Here is a 17,479-nt window from a genome sequence, read left to right as displayed (position 1 = left end):
ACCCCCACTTCCATTTCTGCTTCCCTTCCTCCTCCCCTTCCACCACAACAGACTTACCAGCCGGACACTGCTCTTCAAGTTGCTGGGTTGCGCATCAGAAATTGGATCAGTATCGGCTGCTATGCCTCATTAAAAATCAGCTCCAATTGATATTGGCCTCAAAGATGTCTATTGGTGCACCCTTAATTTTAGCCCATGGTCAGATTAGTACAGACTGTGGGGGGTTTTGCCCTCCTCTTTAGCAGGGGCATGGCCCTCTACCTGGGATTTCTTGAGCATAATATATTAACACCTTTTTTAGAAGCCGGGCATTGACTGCCATTTTACCTGTGACAGGTTAGGGTGTTATGTCTTGTGTTGTGTCAGCGTTGATCGTAGTTTTACACAATGTTTAGATTGTGGATTTCCATAGGCTAGTTTGGATGCTGCCTCAGGCAGAGGGTTGGGATGACCTATGGAGGTCCCCTCAGGCCCTACCTGTCTCTGATTCTCTGGGTGAAACTGAACTTGGATGACCTATATACAACCCTAGTATTGCTAAAAAATGTTTAACTTGATGGGTCTCATTTGATACCTGAATCTGGACCATTATGTCAGTGTTTTAGTATATATATAAAAGAATATTTTAAAACTTAAGTAGCAGGTGAAAGAAGATTGAAGTTTTTAAATCTTGTCTAATTTTTGTCCCAGTCTAGAGAGGAAATGTCACAAGATATTGATCTGGTCAAATTGTGGAAATAACATGCAAAGACCTGTTTACGTCATACTTTAATCAGAGATATTTGGTTTATGTAAATTGTAGGCTACATATCTGACCTTTTTGGGGGGTTTCCCATCACTAGTAATTCTTTTCCGTACTGAAAGCTTTTTAAAATTACGTATTTCTTAGCAAGAAGTTTTATCATGATTTCTAGGACATCACTCTTCTGTCATAATTTAGTTGATTTCCTCTCTTTCCAAGATTTTTTTTACTAAAATAATTGGGGAAAAAGGACTTGTCAGTAAGCAAGCCAAGACCTCAAGGAACAGCTTTCATAATCTATAATATTTAAATTGTCCTTCCATATTTTTGTTAAAGTTTTATGTTGTTTAGCTTGCTTTTTATAGACTTGAAGCCTTTCTCTTTGGCTTGGATTTGAATTAATGTCCTTCTCAGAAGGTCAAGTATTAAAAGACTTATTAGAACTCTTTCCTTTGCATGATGGAGGTGATGAATTCCCTGTAAAACAAAAGCAAATGTAAAAATGTAACATTAAATTGTTAACCTTCCTGCTGTTAATTTCCATCCTCAGGAAGTAATCAAGCAGTTAAAATATATTTTTGTTGTGTTGTATCCAGTAAACATTTTAAAGATCCTTAAATGCATGAACAGCTGGAATAGTTCAGGGCATGGACCTTTCTTATTTAGGATATTGTCTCATGAAGACACACTCCCATCTAATGGCTATGTGGCATGCTGCTTAAAATCATTCCATCTCATTCTAGTTTCTTCTACACAGATATTCACAGTAAATACCCGGTGCAATTTGCACTAATTATCATAGATAGCTGTGTCAGCTAGAGGTTGAACAAATTGGGAGACAATTTCTCAAGCCTAAGCATGGAAGAGGGTTGCTCCTTCAAGTCAAGAATCGGATTTATTGAAGAGTCATTGTGAAGGAGTATACAGAGCTTTTGCTTATGCTCTGCTAGCCCTGTGGTTAAAGACATTCTTCTTGACACTGTCAAAAGCACCTAAACTAAGTAAAATTAATTTATCATACTTTAATGCTTCGGCATGAGTTCCCAGAAAATATAGCTCGAGAGATTCTCATGTTACTTTGCGGTTCTGTTTCGGTTAGCTGGATGACAGCATCAACGTAATGGGAAGCTGGAATACAATTCGTGTCCCAGGAAGTGAAAATGAACTTCGTCTCACCGAATTGGAGCCTTCAAGCCTCTATGAAGTTTTAATGGTAGCAAGGAGTGCTGCTGGTGAAGGGCAGCCTGCTATGCTTACATTTCGTACTAGCAAAGGTAGGTGCAATTATTATGCCATGCATAATAGATATCACAAACTTCCACTCAGTTGCATTTTCTCACAGACTTGCTTGTTGTAAATTTAGCTTCTTTCCTACCTTGGATAACACATGACACCAGCAGAGCCTCCCTATGCCTGACGAAGGGTGTTTGTGCCCAAAAGCTAGCAAAGACCTTTTTTCGACCTATTTAGTTGGTCTAATAAAAAATATCACATCTGCCCAAAGAATCTTGCCTAGCTATCACAAAAACATTTCTGTAGCTTAAAATGTCTGTGGGAGTCTGTAAAGCTGTTTGTGAAAACAGACCCATTCCTTTCATATTTAATTTCATTTCTACTTCATATTTAATTGTATATCTATCACAATGAAGGCTATTAATAATGTATTCTAGGAGATGATGGTATGTCACCATAGTTGTTTAGCAAAACGCACTAAAGTCTTGATTGCGCTGCTTGTTCCCAGGTGATTTTTTTGAAACAAACTGTAGCAAAGGCAGCTACTTTTTTATTGATTTCTTTGCTGAAAGTAGATAAGCTGGAGTCAGAAAGCAACCAGCCAACAGTTGGTCTTCGCCTCCTGGTATTGGAAAAGAAATTCAGTCCTGATTGATCATTCCATTCTGGGTACCCATGTGTAAATTAATGTAATTACTTCTTTCTCAATCTATGAACTGCCTCTAAAAGAGCCCTTATCTTTCTTGAGCAGAAATGTGCATAATAAATTGTTGTGCTAGTTCTGAAACGCATTAAATTGTGAACACTAAACCTATTTAAATAATTTTTTTTTTAAGTTCGGGGTTAAACTTGCAGCCAGGTGTTTATTTTCCACTCTACTTAAAACATTACTAATGCAAAGGATTAAATGACTTGCCATGAGATGAAAGAACTAGATGTTCTGAAGTTTTAAAAAATGAAATAACAGAAAATTCAGTAAAAACCTTAATTTATTTCCAGATGCATAGCCATCTGTGGTCAGTGATATCCATTTTAATTACCATTTTTTGGTTTTTGTTGGACCTATTCTGTTGCTATAGTGCTTTCATCTGTCCCCTTCTTCACTGACTTGGCAGTTCCAGTGCAGTGTAAATCATTATTGGAAAGCCATGCACGAATAATTGAACTTCTTACATATCATACAAAGCAAAGATATAGAGGTGGAACAACCATACGCTGCTAGGCAGATATGCAGTAATTATGTAGGCTGCTCTGGCCTGAGGCTTGATTAGGTCTGTGGATTAAAGTGGTGAGAGGATTTTCTTTCTTGTCTGCTTCTGCGGAGCTTCTCAGTGCCCAGCTAGCCTGGCAAGTGAGACTGGGAGCTGGTGCCATGATTGTATGCCAGACAAGGATTTACATCTTGTATAAATGAAGAAAGTGAGTGTTCTGAGAGAGGAAGCTGTGACTAGGTTTTTTTTCTAGCAATGTCTTAACAAATCACCAAGTTTGTTTATTGTATATCAAACATTTATTAGAAAGAGCACCATCCTCGAAAAACACTCAGGCCCCATCTCCACCAGTTGGCATTCCTAAACATCCTGTCGTTCAGGAGGGGACAAATAACTTTGGTGTGGTCCTTTCAGATCTGTCTCGGCATAGTGGAGGTAGGTGTACAGGTTGTGCCTTATTCATGTATTAAATGTTACAATGCAAAGCATATCTATTTAAGAAACTTCTTAATTCCAATATTACAGTTCTCTACTTTTAGAAGTCTGTTTTTATTTCTGTTTATTCTTTAGATCTGTCTTCCTCCTGCAGGTTTTTTCTCTTCTGAAACATGGTTAGTAAAGTTCAGATATAGAGTAAAAGATCATGTGGCTTATGCTTTTGAGTAGTAACTAATAAATTCATCCCTAGTCAGTGAGGGAGTTCCTTTAAGTAGCTACCTAGGGCTGCCTATACATGTGCTTGTTCACATTCTAATTAGAACACTTTGGAGCAGACTTGATTAACCAGGGGCCCAGTCAGCCCATTAATCCAGGGCCTGGTCAGATTAATTGAGTCTGTTCCACCTTTTAATTAGAATGCTCTAGCGTTGCCTCACCATCACGTGTATGAAGCCCCTGCACGTTTTAAATGGCAGGTGTGGTGCTTTAACTAAACCTCTTGTAGAATGATAAGATTAGATAAAGTGTCCCGGGACCATTTTTAAATGTACAGCGGCTTAATATATGTGATGGTGAGCTGTTTTAATTAGAGTGTCTGTCTGGGAACTACTCTAATTAAAATGCCCCCACCCCCAAGCACATGTATAGGCAGCCTAAATGTCTCCAGTCATTGTTATTTAACAGTCAGTTTGTAAAAATGAGACTGCGCATTTCTAATGAAAGTTTGTTAAATACTGGGAACATCTACACATGCATTTAGGGTGAAGCAATAACTCCCAGAGCCCTTTAAGTCAAAGTAAACTGCTCTCGGGCGCAACATCTATACGTGCGCCTAGGACAGCAGCAGTTTGAGCCAGGGTGGAGCCCTCAGTTGGCTGGGCTGATGGTACAATTTATGCCCACAGTCAACATCTACACATGCGTTTCAGTGCAGTTATTTACTCTGCCATAGGATGGTATTTTTCTCAACACTACTATCTTATGGAAGAGTAAATTAGTTTGCTGTGTCCTAATACCGGCACATGTGTAGACCATGATGCTTAGCTAATTAGTCTACTCTGCAGTAAAGAGTACATGTAGATGCACCCACTGAGAAGTTTGACATTGGAGCCAGCAAGCGGGAGTTTAATTCACTGAACATCTTAAAGGGCATTTACTTTTAATTTAGTTAGTTTTAACTCATTTTTTTAAAAATTAGTTTCATACTTCCCCCAAAATTTCCTGACTAATTTGTATAATCTATGATACCTTTTTCTGTGTTTATGGTAGTCTCTCAACTAGCTTGCAAAAAGCCCATGTGCATAAGAGCAAGGGAAATAAGTGACATATGGGTTTTCAGTTTTTACCAGAATTACTGTTCCCCCAGTAGAAAACAGAAGTGTGCAGAGGTTCAGACTTTCTTACAGAACAAAAATGGCTGTTCTGGGAGAAAAATAACCTCCAAAGCAACCAAGGTTAAATTGCTCCTAGGAGAGTTTTTCTCCCAGGAGAATGAACAGCCGCACGCTTTTGCATAGCTTAACTCATCCTCAGGACTAGGAGGAGTGGAGCTGGGAAAAAGGCTCTTGTGCCTTCCCAAGACTGGGGTCACTGGTTTAGAGAAGAAATGGTTGGGGCAGCTGCTCCAACCTGTCCCATAGACCAGGAAGGAAGGTCAGGAACAGCTGCCAGCTACTCCTAGCCTACTTCTCATCCCAGAGTTCCTGATGTGAGAAGTAGCCAGAGGCTTTGGTCCGGTCTCAATGGGAGTACTGCGTCCAGTTCTGGGCACCGCACTTTAAGAAGGATGTGGCCTGCCTTGAGAGGGTTCGGAGGAGGGCCACCCACTTGGCTGGAGGGCAACAGGGGGAGGGGAGAGGCTGAGGGACCTGAACCTGTTCAGCCTCAGCAAGTGGAGGCTGAGGGGGGATTTGGTGGCTGCCTACAAACTCGTTAGGGGAGATCAGCAGCAAATAGGAAAGGTCCTATTCCCCTCAGCAGCACCTATGGTGATGAGGAACAATGGCCATAAGGTGCTGGAGAATAGGTTCAGGTTAGAGATTAGGAGGCACTATTTCACTGTTAGGGTGGCTAGGATCTGGAACCAACTTCCTAGGGAAGTGGTCCTCGCTCCTACCTTGGGTAAATTCAGAAAGAGGTTGGATGAGCATCTGTCTGGGGTCATGTGATCCCAGCATGTGCTCCGGCCAGTGGTGGTGGTGGGTGGTGGTGGGGGTCAGACTAGATGATCTATTCAGGTCCCTTCTGACCCCTAACTACTATGAAACTATGAAGCTTTGCTGTGCTGCTCCTTCTACTCTGCTGCCAAGCACCAGGAGCTGATAGAAGGGAGTGCTACACCCAGCTTGCTTCCCCATTCCCCTCCCCCTGCCACTCAGCTGAGCAGCAGGGGCAGTGATTGAAAAGCAAGCTGTGTTCTCAGCTCTCCCTTGCCTCCCCCTGCTGGCAATTTAGAAGCCAAAGGGGTGAGGAGTCGTGCTTGGAGAGAGCCTCCATACGCCCAGCTCCTGACCATGCTGGCTTTTCAGTCACTGCTTCTGCCACTCAACTGATATGGAGCAGTGTGGGGCGAAGCAGGCTGCTGTGCCCCTGTGGCAAGACACCTGGAGCCTTGCCACTATTATGAGTGCTCCCTCTGCTGCTATTGACCTGGAAGAGAGCAAGCGGAGAACTAGGAGGTTTCCCACCACAGGAGACTTGTCCTGCCAATCAGCTGATTGGCAGGATGGGAGGGGCATTCTCCTGCTTTTCTCAAGCTGCCAGATGCCACGTGGTAGCCTACCCCCTTTCCCAGCAAGGGAGAGGACAGGCTTTCAATTCATGGACTCCCCTAAAGGTGAGGGTGGTCCAGGGAGCAGCCCTTTTGTACCCCCTGGCTGGAGAGCATGCCTGTGAAGCTCTCCATCCAAGGGGCTCGAGAAACATTCATACAGTTCAGCTCTCTGGCTGTTTTTCTACCAGAAGAAATTGAATGTTGTTTTGAAAGCAAATGCCATTTTGAAAATCTGTCTTCTTTGTAGTTTCCTAGTGATAGTCAAGTTGGGTTTCTAACCATAGCACATATATTTTCATATAGGGGCATATAGGTGTTAAAGGTGTTCCTGTAAATATCTTACTGTTAAATACATCCTGAGCTCCCTTCAGCAGAACATGACTTGGTTATTGGGGAGTTGCTAGTGATGATAAATAATACGAGCACAAGAAGTACAGCATTTTAGAAGTGTCCAACTCTCACAAATATATGTCACTTTTGCAAACGAGGGTTAACCTTCTAGGTGGCTTAGGCACTTTTTACAATTTTTACTCAAATAAGCTCTTAAGAATTTCAGTCCATTTAATACTTGAAAAACTTTTGCCTTTCTAGTCCATATTAAATTCCTCCCTTTTTGCTGCCACACTGTTTTAACAATATATATCAACCAGTGTAGTGAAGACTTAAAAATGTCTTTTTGATCAGATATACTAACACCACCTCTTTCCATTCTCTCTGTTCCCACTGCTGTCTGTAACTTCAAGTGAGTGCAGTAAGTATTAATATTTCTTGTTGCATGCTTTCTCACTTCGCTTTTTCCCTTGCTACTTTTAAATAATATTAAAAACAATCCAGTCGATAGTACCATTTCTGACTTAATGTTTTCCTGAGTCTTGAAACTTCAAGTTTTTACTCTTATCAAGTTGTTATTGGTAATTTAGTAGGTGTACATCTTTTTGTAATTCCAAGCAAAGGATTAAACTACTAGCATGTCCATTCATTTTGTTGACCAAATATATAATGGAAGTCCCGTATTTTCCAGTAATATACTACTATTTAAGAATATGTTTATTTATCCAAAATTTAATTGTTGGTCTGCAAAGCAATCAACATGGACATACATATTGCCATTTATTAAGTTTTGTATAAAACTTAGTATTATTATTGAAGGATAAAGCAACAACTTGAGATGCACCTTTCATTTTGTATAATGGTGTCTGGAAATAAAGGATTTGTGCTCTGTGATGTTTGACATAGTTGCTCTCATTTGATTAAACTAATCATAGATAGTCACCATGGAGAACAAGTTTGTGTTTTTTCTAACTCCTGTGTGAATATTCTTTGATTTCCTGTTTCAGTTCCTGAGGCTCCAGATAGGCCTACTATCTCAACAGCATCTGAAACATCAGTCTATGTCACCTGGATCCCACGAGCAAATGGTGGCTCCCCTATCTCTGCTTTTAAAGTAGAGTACAAGCGTATGAGTCGAAACAGTGATTGGCTAATTGCAGCTGATAATATCTCTCCATCTAAATTGTCAGTGGAAGTTCGTAACTTGGAGCCAGGTATTAAACTCTCTTTACACTCCCAGTAGTATATTTTGTTCCTTAATGCTTATTCTCTTGTAAGGAAAAGCTGATCTGAATTTTTTTAAATATCGATCCAGTGGGTGATACTGGTTTAAGATTAAGATTACTAATTATGTAATAACGATTACATTTTAACCTGTAGTTGGCTTAGCTTTAGTTGGGAATTCAAGTTACTCAAATTGAAGCTGATTTAGCTTTTTTTTAAAAGGAAATTGTTGGCCCCAATATTTTTCTTGCTGAGGTTTGCTAGTGATTGGTGTACACTTGCTTTAAGCTTTTCCACTGATTGTCATTTCTAGTAACAACTATAGAGGTGCACTGATACATTGGTCCATATCGTATCGGTACTGATAAAAGGAAAATTGACATTATTGGCAATTGGCTTTTTTTGGTTGATGTGGCCAGTAATGTTGCTGGTAAATGTTGCATGCATGTGCACAGCTGCAGCATGCAAGCGGCCAGCCTAGCAGCTTGGAGAGAAGCATGGGGCTGGTAAATCTGTTGGGAAGGGGTGAAGGAAGGAAAGGGGCCTGGTCAAGAGGGGGTGCAAATCAAGGCCCCCACAGTAAGGGAGGGAGTGGGGCAGAGGCAGGCAATGCTTGGGTGGGTCACAGGACAGAGCCACGAGTGGCACATCTCGGGGATGCTCCTGCTGCTTTGTGCAGGGTGAGGGCAGGCTGCTGCTGGAGGCTGGGGCTAGGGGAAGTGCCAGCCTTTTCCCTGCAGGGGGTTGGAATGGGGCTGTGCTTGGGGTGGGCAGCGGCAGCACTGGGAGTGGGGGTTATGTGGTGGGCTACAGCCACCCTAGAATTCACTGTAGCCCTCCTCCTAGCAACACCGTTGCCCATCCTGAGCATAGCCCTGGTCCAGCCCCCTCCCAACAGATAGAACCTGGTGTAGTCCCAAGCCCACAGTGGACAACCCGCCCTCACCCCACACACAGATCCAGGGGGCACATGCCCCCATGTCTCCCCTGGGGTGCATGCAGTGGTGGGAGCTGCCCACCCCACCCCTGCACTCCCTGAATGAGCTGCTCGTGGCTCTGTCCCACGACCTGCCCCTGTCCCAGCCCTACTTCCTCCCTCATCATGGGGGCCTCCATCTGCCCACCCCTCTATGCCCCTCTCTCCCCCCACCCCACAGACTTAGCAGCTGGATGCTGTTTTCCAAGTGGCCGGGCTGCATATTAGCAATCAGATCAGAATTGGCCGATGTGGCTCGTTAATAATTGGCCATCAGTATTGACCCAAAAAATCTTTATTGGTACACCCTAGTAACAACTAAATTTACATAATGATTATAATGTGCTTCCCTGCACAATTCATTTTTTGTTTGCTGGTTAGTACTATTGGGCTAAAGTACAAAAGAACATCAGTTACTATTAACTAGACAGAAGTGCAGGGATTTTTTATAAGTAAGCAAGGGGGGTACCAGTGTCTACAGTCTCCAGAATTGCAAGCAAACGGTTTTGTGAGATGCACTTGCCCAAATTGTAACAGATAACACTTGTTTTAGAAGGGAAAAATAACTAGATCTTGCCTTTTGGACAGAAAATTCCTTTTCAGTCTTTCAGAACAGCATGAAAGAATGTTGTACCATAGTTAGGCATCGAAAACCACTGAGATCTATTAATTAGCAAATAATTTTTAGAAACTCAGAGAATAGAGGCCTTTCTGTGTTATGTTTGAAATGCTTTTAAAGCGTTTTTTTAGTGTTTTTTTTTGACTCACCTAATTTTCTCTTTGTCTTTGAAAGGGGTCATGTATAAGTTCCGTGTGATCGCTATTAACAATTACGGAGAAAGCCCACGAAGTGCAGCTTCTCGACCTTATCAAGTAGCTGGCTTTACCAACCGTTTCTCAAATCGCCCCATCACAGGACCTCACATTGCCTACACTGAGGCAATCAGTGACACTCAAATCATGTTAAAATGGACTGTAAGTGCAACTAATTTTGCTCGTTTTGTACCTATGGATTGATTCTTGCTGCTTTGGCAATTCACTGTTACGCAGATAAAGAACAAAGCATTCAAGTTTAACAAAATAATTGACTATTTTGAGGATCATGGGTGATACAGGAAAAGAACACTCCACTTTCTTCTCTGTATATTTGACATTTTAAAACGTAGAATATGACTTTTCTTCTAATGGACGTTAATAGCAACAATCTTAAGCCTTCCGAAGAGTCAGAAGGTGCTATGTGATAGATTGCTATTAATATGTACACTCTAGGAAGTCCTAACCAAGTCTCAAATCCTGTTTTCAACTGAAAATTTTCTGTGAGCTACGAATGATGAGGAAACATAGCCAATAAGAATTCCATCTTGCAAAAATTCCTCATTTCCTGTAATTTCATCTTTCTTAAATAAATACTTTAGCATCCTTATTGAAATCCAGTATATACAAGCAAAAAATAACAATGTTTGTGAATTATAGAACACAAGGTATTTAGGATAATGTTAAACACAGAATCTTTAGTTCTACAATTTTCTAAACAAATCCAGCTGCAAAACGCAAAGAAAAAACATTTTAATCAGAATTCTATGATTGGAATTCAAAACCTGTGAAATCCTGAAGTCGGTGTTGTATGTGTACATTTAGCTCTGCATTACATTCAGCTGTTGGAAGGATGACCACAATCTGTTTTCAGAATACAGTGATTCTTATAAGACTTTTTTCTCTTCTTAATTTCACTGATTTCATTATCATGATGGCCCTGGTTTAGCTTTATTGATTCAAGTGCTTTTGAAAATTATCTGAGTTTGCATTTTTAAAAATGACATTGCATGAAAGCGCCTTTCGCCACTGAATCATAAAGTTGGCACCAGATCCACATTCCTTCCTATGCTTCTTATGAGTGCCACAGCATGGGGCTGTTTTGTGCAATTCAGAATTGCAACAGTCCTTCCTCATTCTTTGGTACACATTGGACTGGGTAAGATGTGCTCTAACAATTCACAGCATTTTATTTGACTAGATGTTTTACTATTTCACGTTAGCTGCAGCTATAGATGCAGCACATCTTCCTGCACTTCATTCTGTAAAACTTTTATGTGAAAAAAATCTACTATGCATTCTGAGAGGTTTGTGTTTTCTTTTTTTTTCCAACTTCATAATCCTCTGTCAAATCCACTATGATATTTCTCTAGCACAGGATGTCACTTAATTTACATAGAGTTGTTTTAGTTTTTACACCTCATCTGGTTCAGTTGTAAGGATGTTCAAAGTAAGATTTTAAAATGTTTTTATGGCAGGTAAGGTGTGTTGGGTAGGGAGGTTGTGCTTTTTGGGGGGAGTGAGGCAAGGGAGGAGGTATTATTCTTGTACTTTGAGTTCAAAGAGTCCAGGAAATTCAACCTTGGACAGGCTAGCACAGAAGAATTATCTATCAAATTGGGCAGTTTCAGACACTTACAACTTTGGAATGGAAAATGGGAATCGAATGAAAATTGTTACACCACAGGAACTTCTGTGGTCTTTTGCATCTGTTTCTGACTGAGGAAAATTTCTTTCGATGTTTAATATTGTTCAATCATCATAAAAACATCAGGTTTATTTTATAATGCATTATTTTGGTTCTCTTTTCTAGTACATTACTTCAAGTAACAACAACACGCCCATCCAAGGATTTTATATATATTATCGCCCAACAGACAGCGACAATGATAGCGATTACAAGAGGGATATTGTGGAAGGTATGTCATAGTATACACAAATCTTTGTACACACCACAAAATTGGCCTTGAAAGCAGCTTAAATGCCCTATTGCACGACTTTAATGGTGTTGCTGTTTGCACGTTCGGTGGCGTATTCCGCTTTAAATGACTTTGGTATGTAGGAAGATAAAACACCTCCAAGGTGTTTTGGTTTGCTACCTGACAAAGAGCAACAGTACACGGGGTTCTGGAAGCTGACGTGCTCAGGGCTTGATGGGCCCTGTGCAGCTCAGGGGCTGTGGGTACCGACAGCAGCCCATGCAGGCAGGCTCCACTAAAGGAAGAAAAAAGCAGCAAGCCTGACGAGGCAGATAAGGGTTGGGCCCCCACCCTCGTGTACACGCCACAGGAGTTTAGCTCAGTTTAATTCTCCCTAAGTTGAAGCAGTGTTTTTGAAAACCCACCATTTCAATTTAGGGAGAACTAAACCAAATTAAACCCCCTTGGCGTGTACACCAGGTGATTAGAGACGGTACGCTAGTTACTTTTCAAGGAAAAACGTCATATAGCCATGATGGGTGCGTTGCATATTAATCTAAATTACTTTTCCCAAAATTATTTATTTGTTTATTCAACAAACTTCATATCTTAACTACTTGGCCTCAGATTCTGTCCACACACAAGCTTTTTTCTCTTCCTCCTTTAAGTCATGACTATATTGGAACTTAATGGGTTTAATTTTTACTTATATATTCATCTAGTTATACCAGTAGCTACAATGAATTGTGTACCGAAAACATCCAATACAGATGAAAATGTATAAATTTAGGTTAATCTATTAGTATAGTAAAACACAGGTTTCCAAACATTTTCTTATTGCATAGCCCCTTCCAGATTTACCAGCTGCCTGCGTACCCCTACTAGCATACGTTATATAATTTAACCCCTTAAATGCCAATTATTATAATGAAAATTAAATCCACCATTACACAATTTCTCTCGCATACCCCCCAGAGGTTTCTTGCATACCTCCAGGAGTACACATAACACAGTTTGGGAGCCCCTGTACTAAAGCATAGTAAGCTAACATGAATAAAATTTGAATCAGTTTAAGTATATTTCCATTAGATGTTTATAATAGTTTAACTAAATGGATTGTGGATGGATGAATGGATTGGAGCTTTCCAAAATAGATAAACCCTCTAGCTTTGCTTGCAAATTAGAAAACATTTTTCCAGTTACTTTGCTGTAGATGTTTAATTGCCTGTTATTTTGTAACATAGGGAATACATTCTGACCTTCAAATATTAGCTTGTTTGACAGTTTACCATGATTCATATTTTGCCTTTTAAACATGTTAACTGGGTAACCAAATGGTTCACTGGATCAGTCTGTGAATCTTTAGATTGTAACTTCTATGGAAGAAGTTATTACACATTTTTATACAAAAAATTAGGGAAAAATGTTTCTAATAGTCTGAATTAAATAAATTGAGGCCTTGTTCTGTTCAAGTGATGCGAATGAGTTGTTTGGGTTTTTTTTGCTGTTAACATAACAGGATCAAGACATTATTTAGAAAATTGCTCCATACTTGACATAGACTGCACAGTATTGCAAGGTGACATAAGCTTTAGCAAACTATAGAGCTGGAAAGATTTACTGTTTGTGTTGGGAGGATTGCTTAACAGAAGCTTATGCATTCAGCAGCGTTGTCTGTAGATATATTTTGGCTTTCTGGGACTCGCAACTTGTATGTTTATAAATGTTATGCACTGAGCAGTTAGTTAAGCAGGCTCCTCTGTGCTGTGAAATTTGCTTATTTCTGATTTTCAAGTTTATGCGTACTGAAATCTTTGTAGCAGTCTGAAACGATTAGCAGCTGGTCTGTTGTGCCAAAGCCTGGAACTAAAATTTACATGGTGGAAACTTTAAACATTAAGCTTTTCTCTAAAATAGCTAAAGCTAGTCTCAATTAAAATATGAGCCTTTTTTTTTTTTTTTACATAGAATGTAGATAGAAACATATGATAATTAGTTTAGATGCTTTGTCTTTGGAATTAACTCCTACCCATTACAAATGACTAATGCGCCCTTATTTATCTTCCCTCAGTTAACCTCAAATCGATGTCTGATTTTTGACAGGGGAATTTATCTTGCAATGGCTCTGTCACTAGTAGAGGGGGGAAAAATGCTGTTGTGATGCTTGTGTTAGCTAACTAGTTGCCTGAGGCTTTCATTACCATTTCCTGGTAAGTCTTGTCTTCAGAGGAGAGACAAAAGCTTACAGAACACTTTTCCCCTATTAAAATTGTCACAGACTACATGAATTTTATAAAACTGTTTGTGTTTGTATCGTGCAGCTCTCTGGAGTCTTCGCCTTTCAGCAGAAGCAAACTAAAACTTGTCCTCACGTGCTGAGATTTTTCCTTGTTGCTTGGATCCTGGAGATTGAATTTTAAACCTAAATTCAGTCTGATGTCAGTTGTTTAAATGTTTTTCCTTGCTAATGGTGCATGGAGAGCACAGTTAAAGTGCCCATACTGATTCCAGTTCCACTAATGGTTTAAAGCGGAAACCTAAAACCTGGTGTAGTAATTACTGAAAGGAATGTTTGGGGGTGGGAGGAGAGAGGAGACAGGAGTAAGCCTTGGAAAAATGTGTGCTTTAGGGATAGGCCAATTCCAGCTTCAAGCAATATTTAAATAAGTTATTATTTGGGCCATCTGTTTAATTTAGCGTGTGTGTGATCTTCAACTGTAGTTGTGTATTTCATCTCCTGAATCTCTAAAAGAAGGCAGTTTAAAGGATTTTTCTTTGAGTCATAGTGTAAGTCACTATCTTTTCTAGGGTATTTTAGTTATACAGCCATAGGATTTGTATCTTTGCTTTGATTGTGTTGAGTTAGAATGGAACTTGGTGCCACCCCTGCTGGTCAAGAGGACTTTATTTTTTTAATTAATGCTTAAATCAGTATGGTGGTGTGACAGTTTCTTAGAAACAGTGGAAACAGTTCAAGGTAGTATTTTTCTAAGAAGGATTAGAAGTTCTCAAACAGTTAATTAAACTCGCCAAAAAGGCCTGTTTATTAAAATTTGTCACAAGTCTGTGAAAGTAAAAACCAAGAGTGATTTATACTGGAGTGCTTGGTACTTCAGGAGGGAGTCTAAATGAAACTTTGTCTGGGAGCCAGAGTCGACAAAATCATTTTATTAGATTGGAATCCATGTCCTCTGAGATGAGCAGAATGAAAAAAGGCAGATCTGTTGTCTAAGGGTGTTTCCTAGGGTATTGAATAAAATATATTAAACTACTTGTGGCTTCTACTACCTGAGAAGCCCAAGCATCAACTTCAGCTCATTCTTTCCAGAGAAAATAGCCATGTGTTTAATTGGGACTTCAGCATTTTTAGATTTGAAGACACTTTGGTTTTCTTACAAAAACTGAGGTGGTATCACAGTGCTTTGACCAAATTCTGAACTGAAAGTTCATTTTCCCTACCTCGTCCTCTTGTTTCAGTGATATTTTTTTCCTCACTGCTTGCTCTAAACATTGTATTTTAACCAGATGACATATTCCATTCCAGCAGTGTGTATATCAGATGGATGAAGGAAATGTTATGGATAGTATGTGATTAATTTATCAAGTGTTTTCGACTCTTTTAGGAAAAAAATATACCAGTAATTCTACATGTAAAACATGAAGAATAATATATCCTCAAAAGAAAAGCTCTGCAGAAGCCAGAGCTTTTATTTTTGTGGGAAATTCTGCCATTTTAAAATTTCCCATAAATAAAGTTTCCAGAAACATGTATGGATGCATTCTATTCCAAAACATGTCAAAATGGAAGATTACAGTTTTGTTAAAAACCCTTTTCTCATTTTTACTTTTCTCCCCAAAACAACATTTTTTATCAAAACTGACACATTCTTCGCCCGGGTAGAATATTATAAAGATAATATTCCTTCTGTACTACAAGGCAAAACTGCAACAACTCGATGTTTTTTCTTTGCCAAAAGAAGAGAGCCAGAAGCTGTATTTTCTTCTGTGACTTAAAGGGTACACTGCCACAACCACACACTTGCACACATTTAGTTCTGTCTTATGTCCAACAAGAAAACAGGTAAAATTCCTCTTTTTTTCTAGGTACAAAGCAATGGCATTTGATAAATCATCTGCAACCAGAAACATCTTATGATATTAAAATGCAGTGTTATAATGAAGGTGGAGAGAGTGAGTACAGCAACGTGATGATCTGTGAAACGAAAGGTGAGGAGGCAGTGCCTCTATATATCTCCAAGATAAAATTACTAAATTACATTGCCATGTAATATATGTTTCCTTATCTCTTAAATATTTCTTTCTAAACTTGGTAGGCTAGAATCTGTTTTGCAAACATTAAATATAGTTATCTCGTTTAAAACCTTGGCGGCAGCACCTGGTGATCAAAAGCTTAGTCCTAGAAAATTAATAATTGCAGGTCAGTGATTCTTTGAAGAGTATGAGCTATCTGCAATACAGTATGCGTGTGGTGTGCTAAGTAACTGTTAAGTATGTAATTGATGTGATGGTGTCTTTTGCTTTCCTGGAATCATTTTGACTTCCTGCTGTTTTTCTGGAACCAGGTAAGATTTCTATCTGACTCTTAATACTTTCTTAAAGAACGAAATTTTAGAAAAGTAGGTCATCTGGCAATGGCTGGTTGGTAGAAATGAACAGTGTGGTTTTTCCTGACCTCAAAAGTGGAAAGGTTTGTGTGTGCTGGGAGCTGACATTTTTTTCTGTGTTGGAAATTTGGTGCAGTCTCTCGTAATGCTTAGGTTCACTTGCTCATTGGAAGTGTCATGCAGCTTAAATGAGTGTACTAGCTAGGTGGATAATCAGCATTTTCCAAGGACAATAATTGTTTGTAGTATCCAAGCTCATCAGTGTGTAATATATTTTCAGTCAGATATTTTTTATCTACAAGATATTGGAGCGCTAAGTTCCAGTGTTTCTAAATTTGTGAACGGAATGTATCTGATTTAATTGCAAGTATATAAACCTATGGAATACCTCTTCCACAGACTTCTTGTTCCCAGTTGTGTTCATAAGAAAATGTATGTCTCTTTCAATTAGTGAAGCGCACACCTGGAGCCTCAGAATATCCAGTGAAAGACCTGAGTACACCACCTAATTCTCTTGTTCATGGTGTTGGGAGCAATGCTGGTCCATCAAATGGCCCTGTTCGGAGCAGTGACATGCTGTATCTGATTGTGGGCTGTGTCCTTGGAGTGATGGTCCTTATTCTCATAGTTTTCATTGCCATGTGTCTATGGAAGAATCGTCAACAAACCACCATGCAGAGTAAGTTATTCTTGGTTTTCTTTTCTGTAAATATAATGTGTGTGTATATATATTATCAGACTAAAATTAGAGATAATTCAGATTTTAAGTACTATAAATGAGGAAAGATTCATCCTCTTTCATGATAAGCTGGGATTTGATTAGGAATGCAAATGGAAGTTTCAGTTTCTATTGAAAAACAGTGAAGACTATTTGTGACCATGTTCTCTGTTTCTCTGTATTGAGACTCGTACAAACGACTGTTCAGTGTTGGATTACTTCACTTTTAGCGATGCCGTTCTGTGGATCAATTAATACCCTGAACAAGCAAAGAGCCTTAGGCTTATGTTTACCCTTAAGCACAAGGACAGTCTTCTTAAATTCAAGTGGCAGTACTCACATGCTTAATATTCATCACTTGATTAACACATGTTCCTAGATCCAAGCATAAACCCCATATTTTGTCTATCTCTTACTTTTTTCCGGAACAACAGATATCCTGTGGCACATTAATAAAAGCAAAGAAAAGAAAAAAGA

At 39.5% G+C, this 17,479-nt stretch overlaps 1 protein-coding gene across 2 annotated transcripts in view; it reads left to right on the top strand.

The window, feature by feature from the left end:
* Positions 1-17,479, top strand: part of CDON (cell adhesion associated, oncogene regulated) — a 126,535-nt gene that overhangs the window by 82,405 nt on the left and 26,651 nt on the right. For both annotated transcript variants that reach the window (XM_019508879.1, XM_019508887.1), the window contains exons 10-16: positions 1,842-2,016; positions 3,493-3,621; positions 7,735-7,941; positions 9,721-9,902; positions 11,554-11,659; positions 15,764-15,886; positions 16,736-16,963. In XM_019508879.1, the coding sequence (XP_019364424.1) occupies positions 1,842-2,016; positions 3,493-3,621; positions 7,735-7,941; positions 9,721-9,902; positions 11,554-11,659; positions 15,764-15,886; positions 16,736-16,963 (1,150 nt within the window). The remainder of the gene's footprint in view (positions 1-1,841; positions 2,017-3,492; positions 3,622-7,734; positions 7,942-9,720; positions 9,903-11,553; positions 11,660-15,763; positions 15,887-16,735; positions 16,964-17,479) is intronic.

This window comes from Gavialis gangeticus, unplaced genomic scaffold (assembly GCF_001723915.1).
Source record: "Gavialis gangeticus isolate Ggan-Ray unplaced genomic scaffold, GavGan_comp1, whole genome shotgun sequence".
Classification (NCBI taxonomy): domain Eukaryota; kingdom Metazoa; phylum Chordata; order Crocodylia; family Gavialidae; genus Gavialis; species Gavialis gangeticus.
The sequence above is the reverse complement of the archived record's forward strand: the minus strand, read 5'-3'. Positions and strand labels throughout refer to the sequence as shown.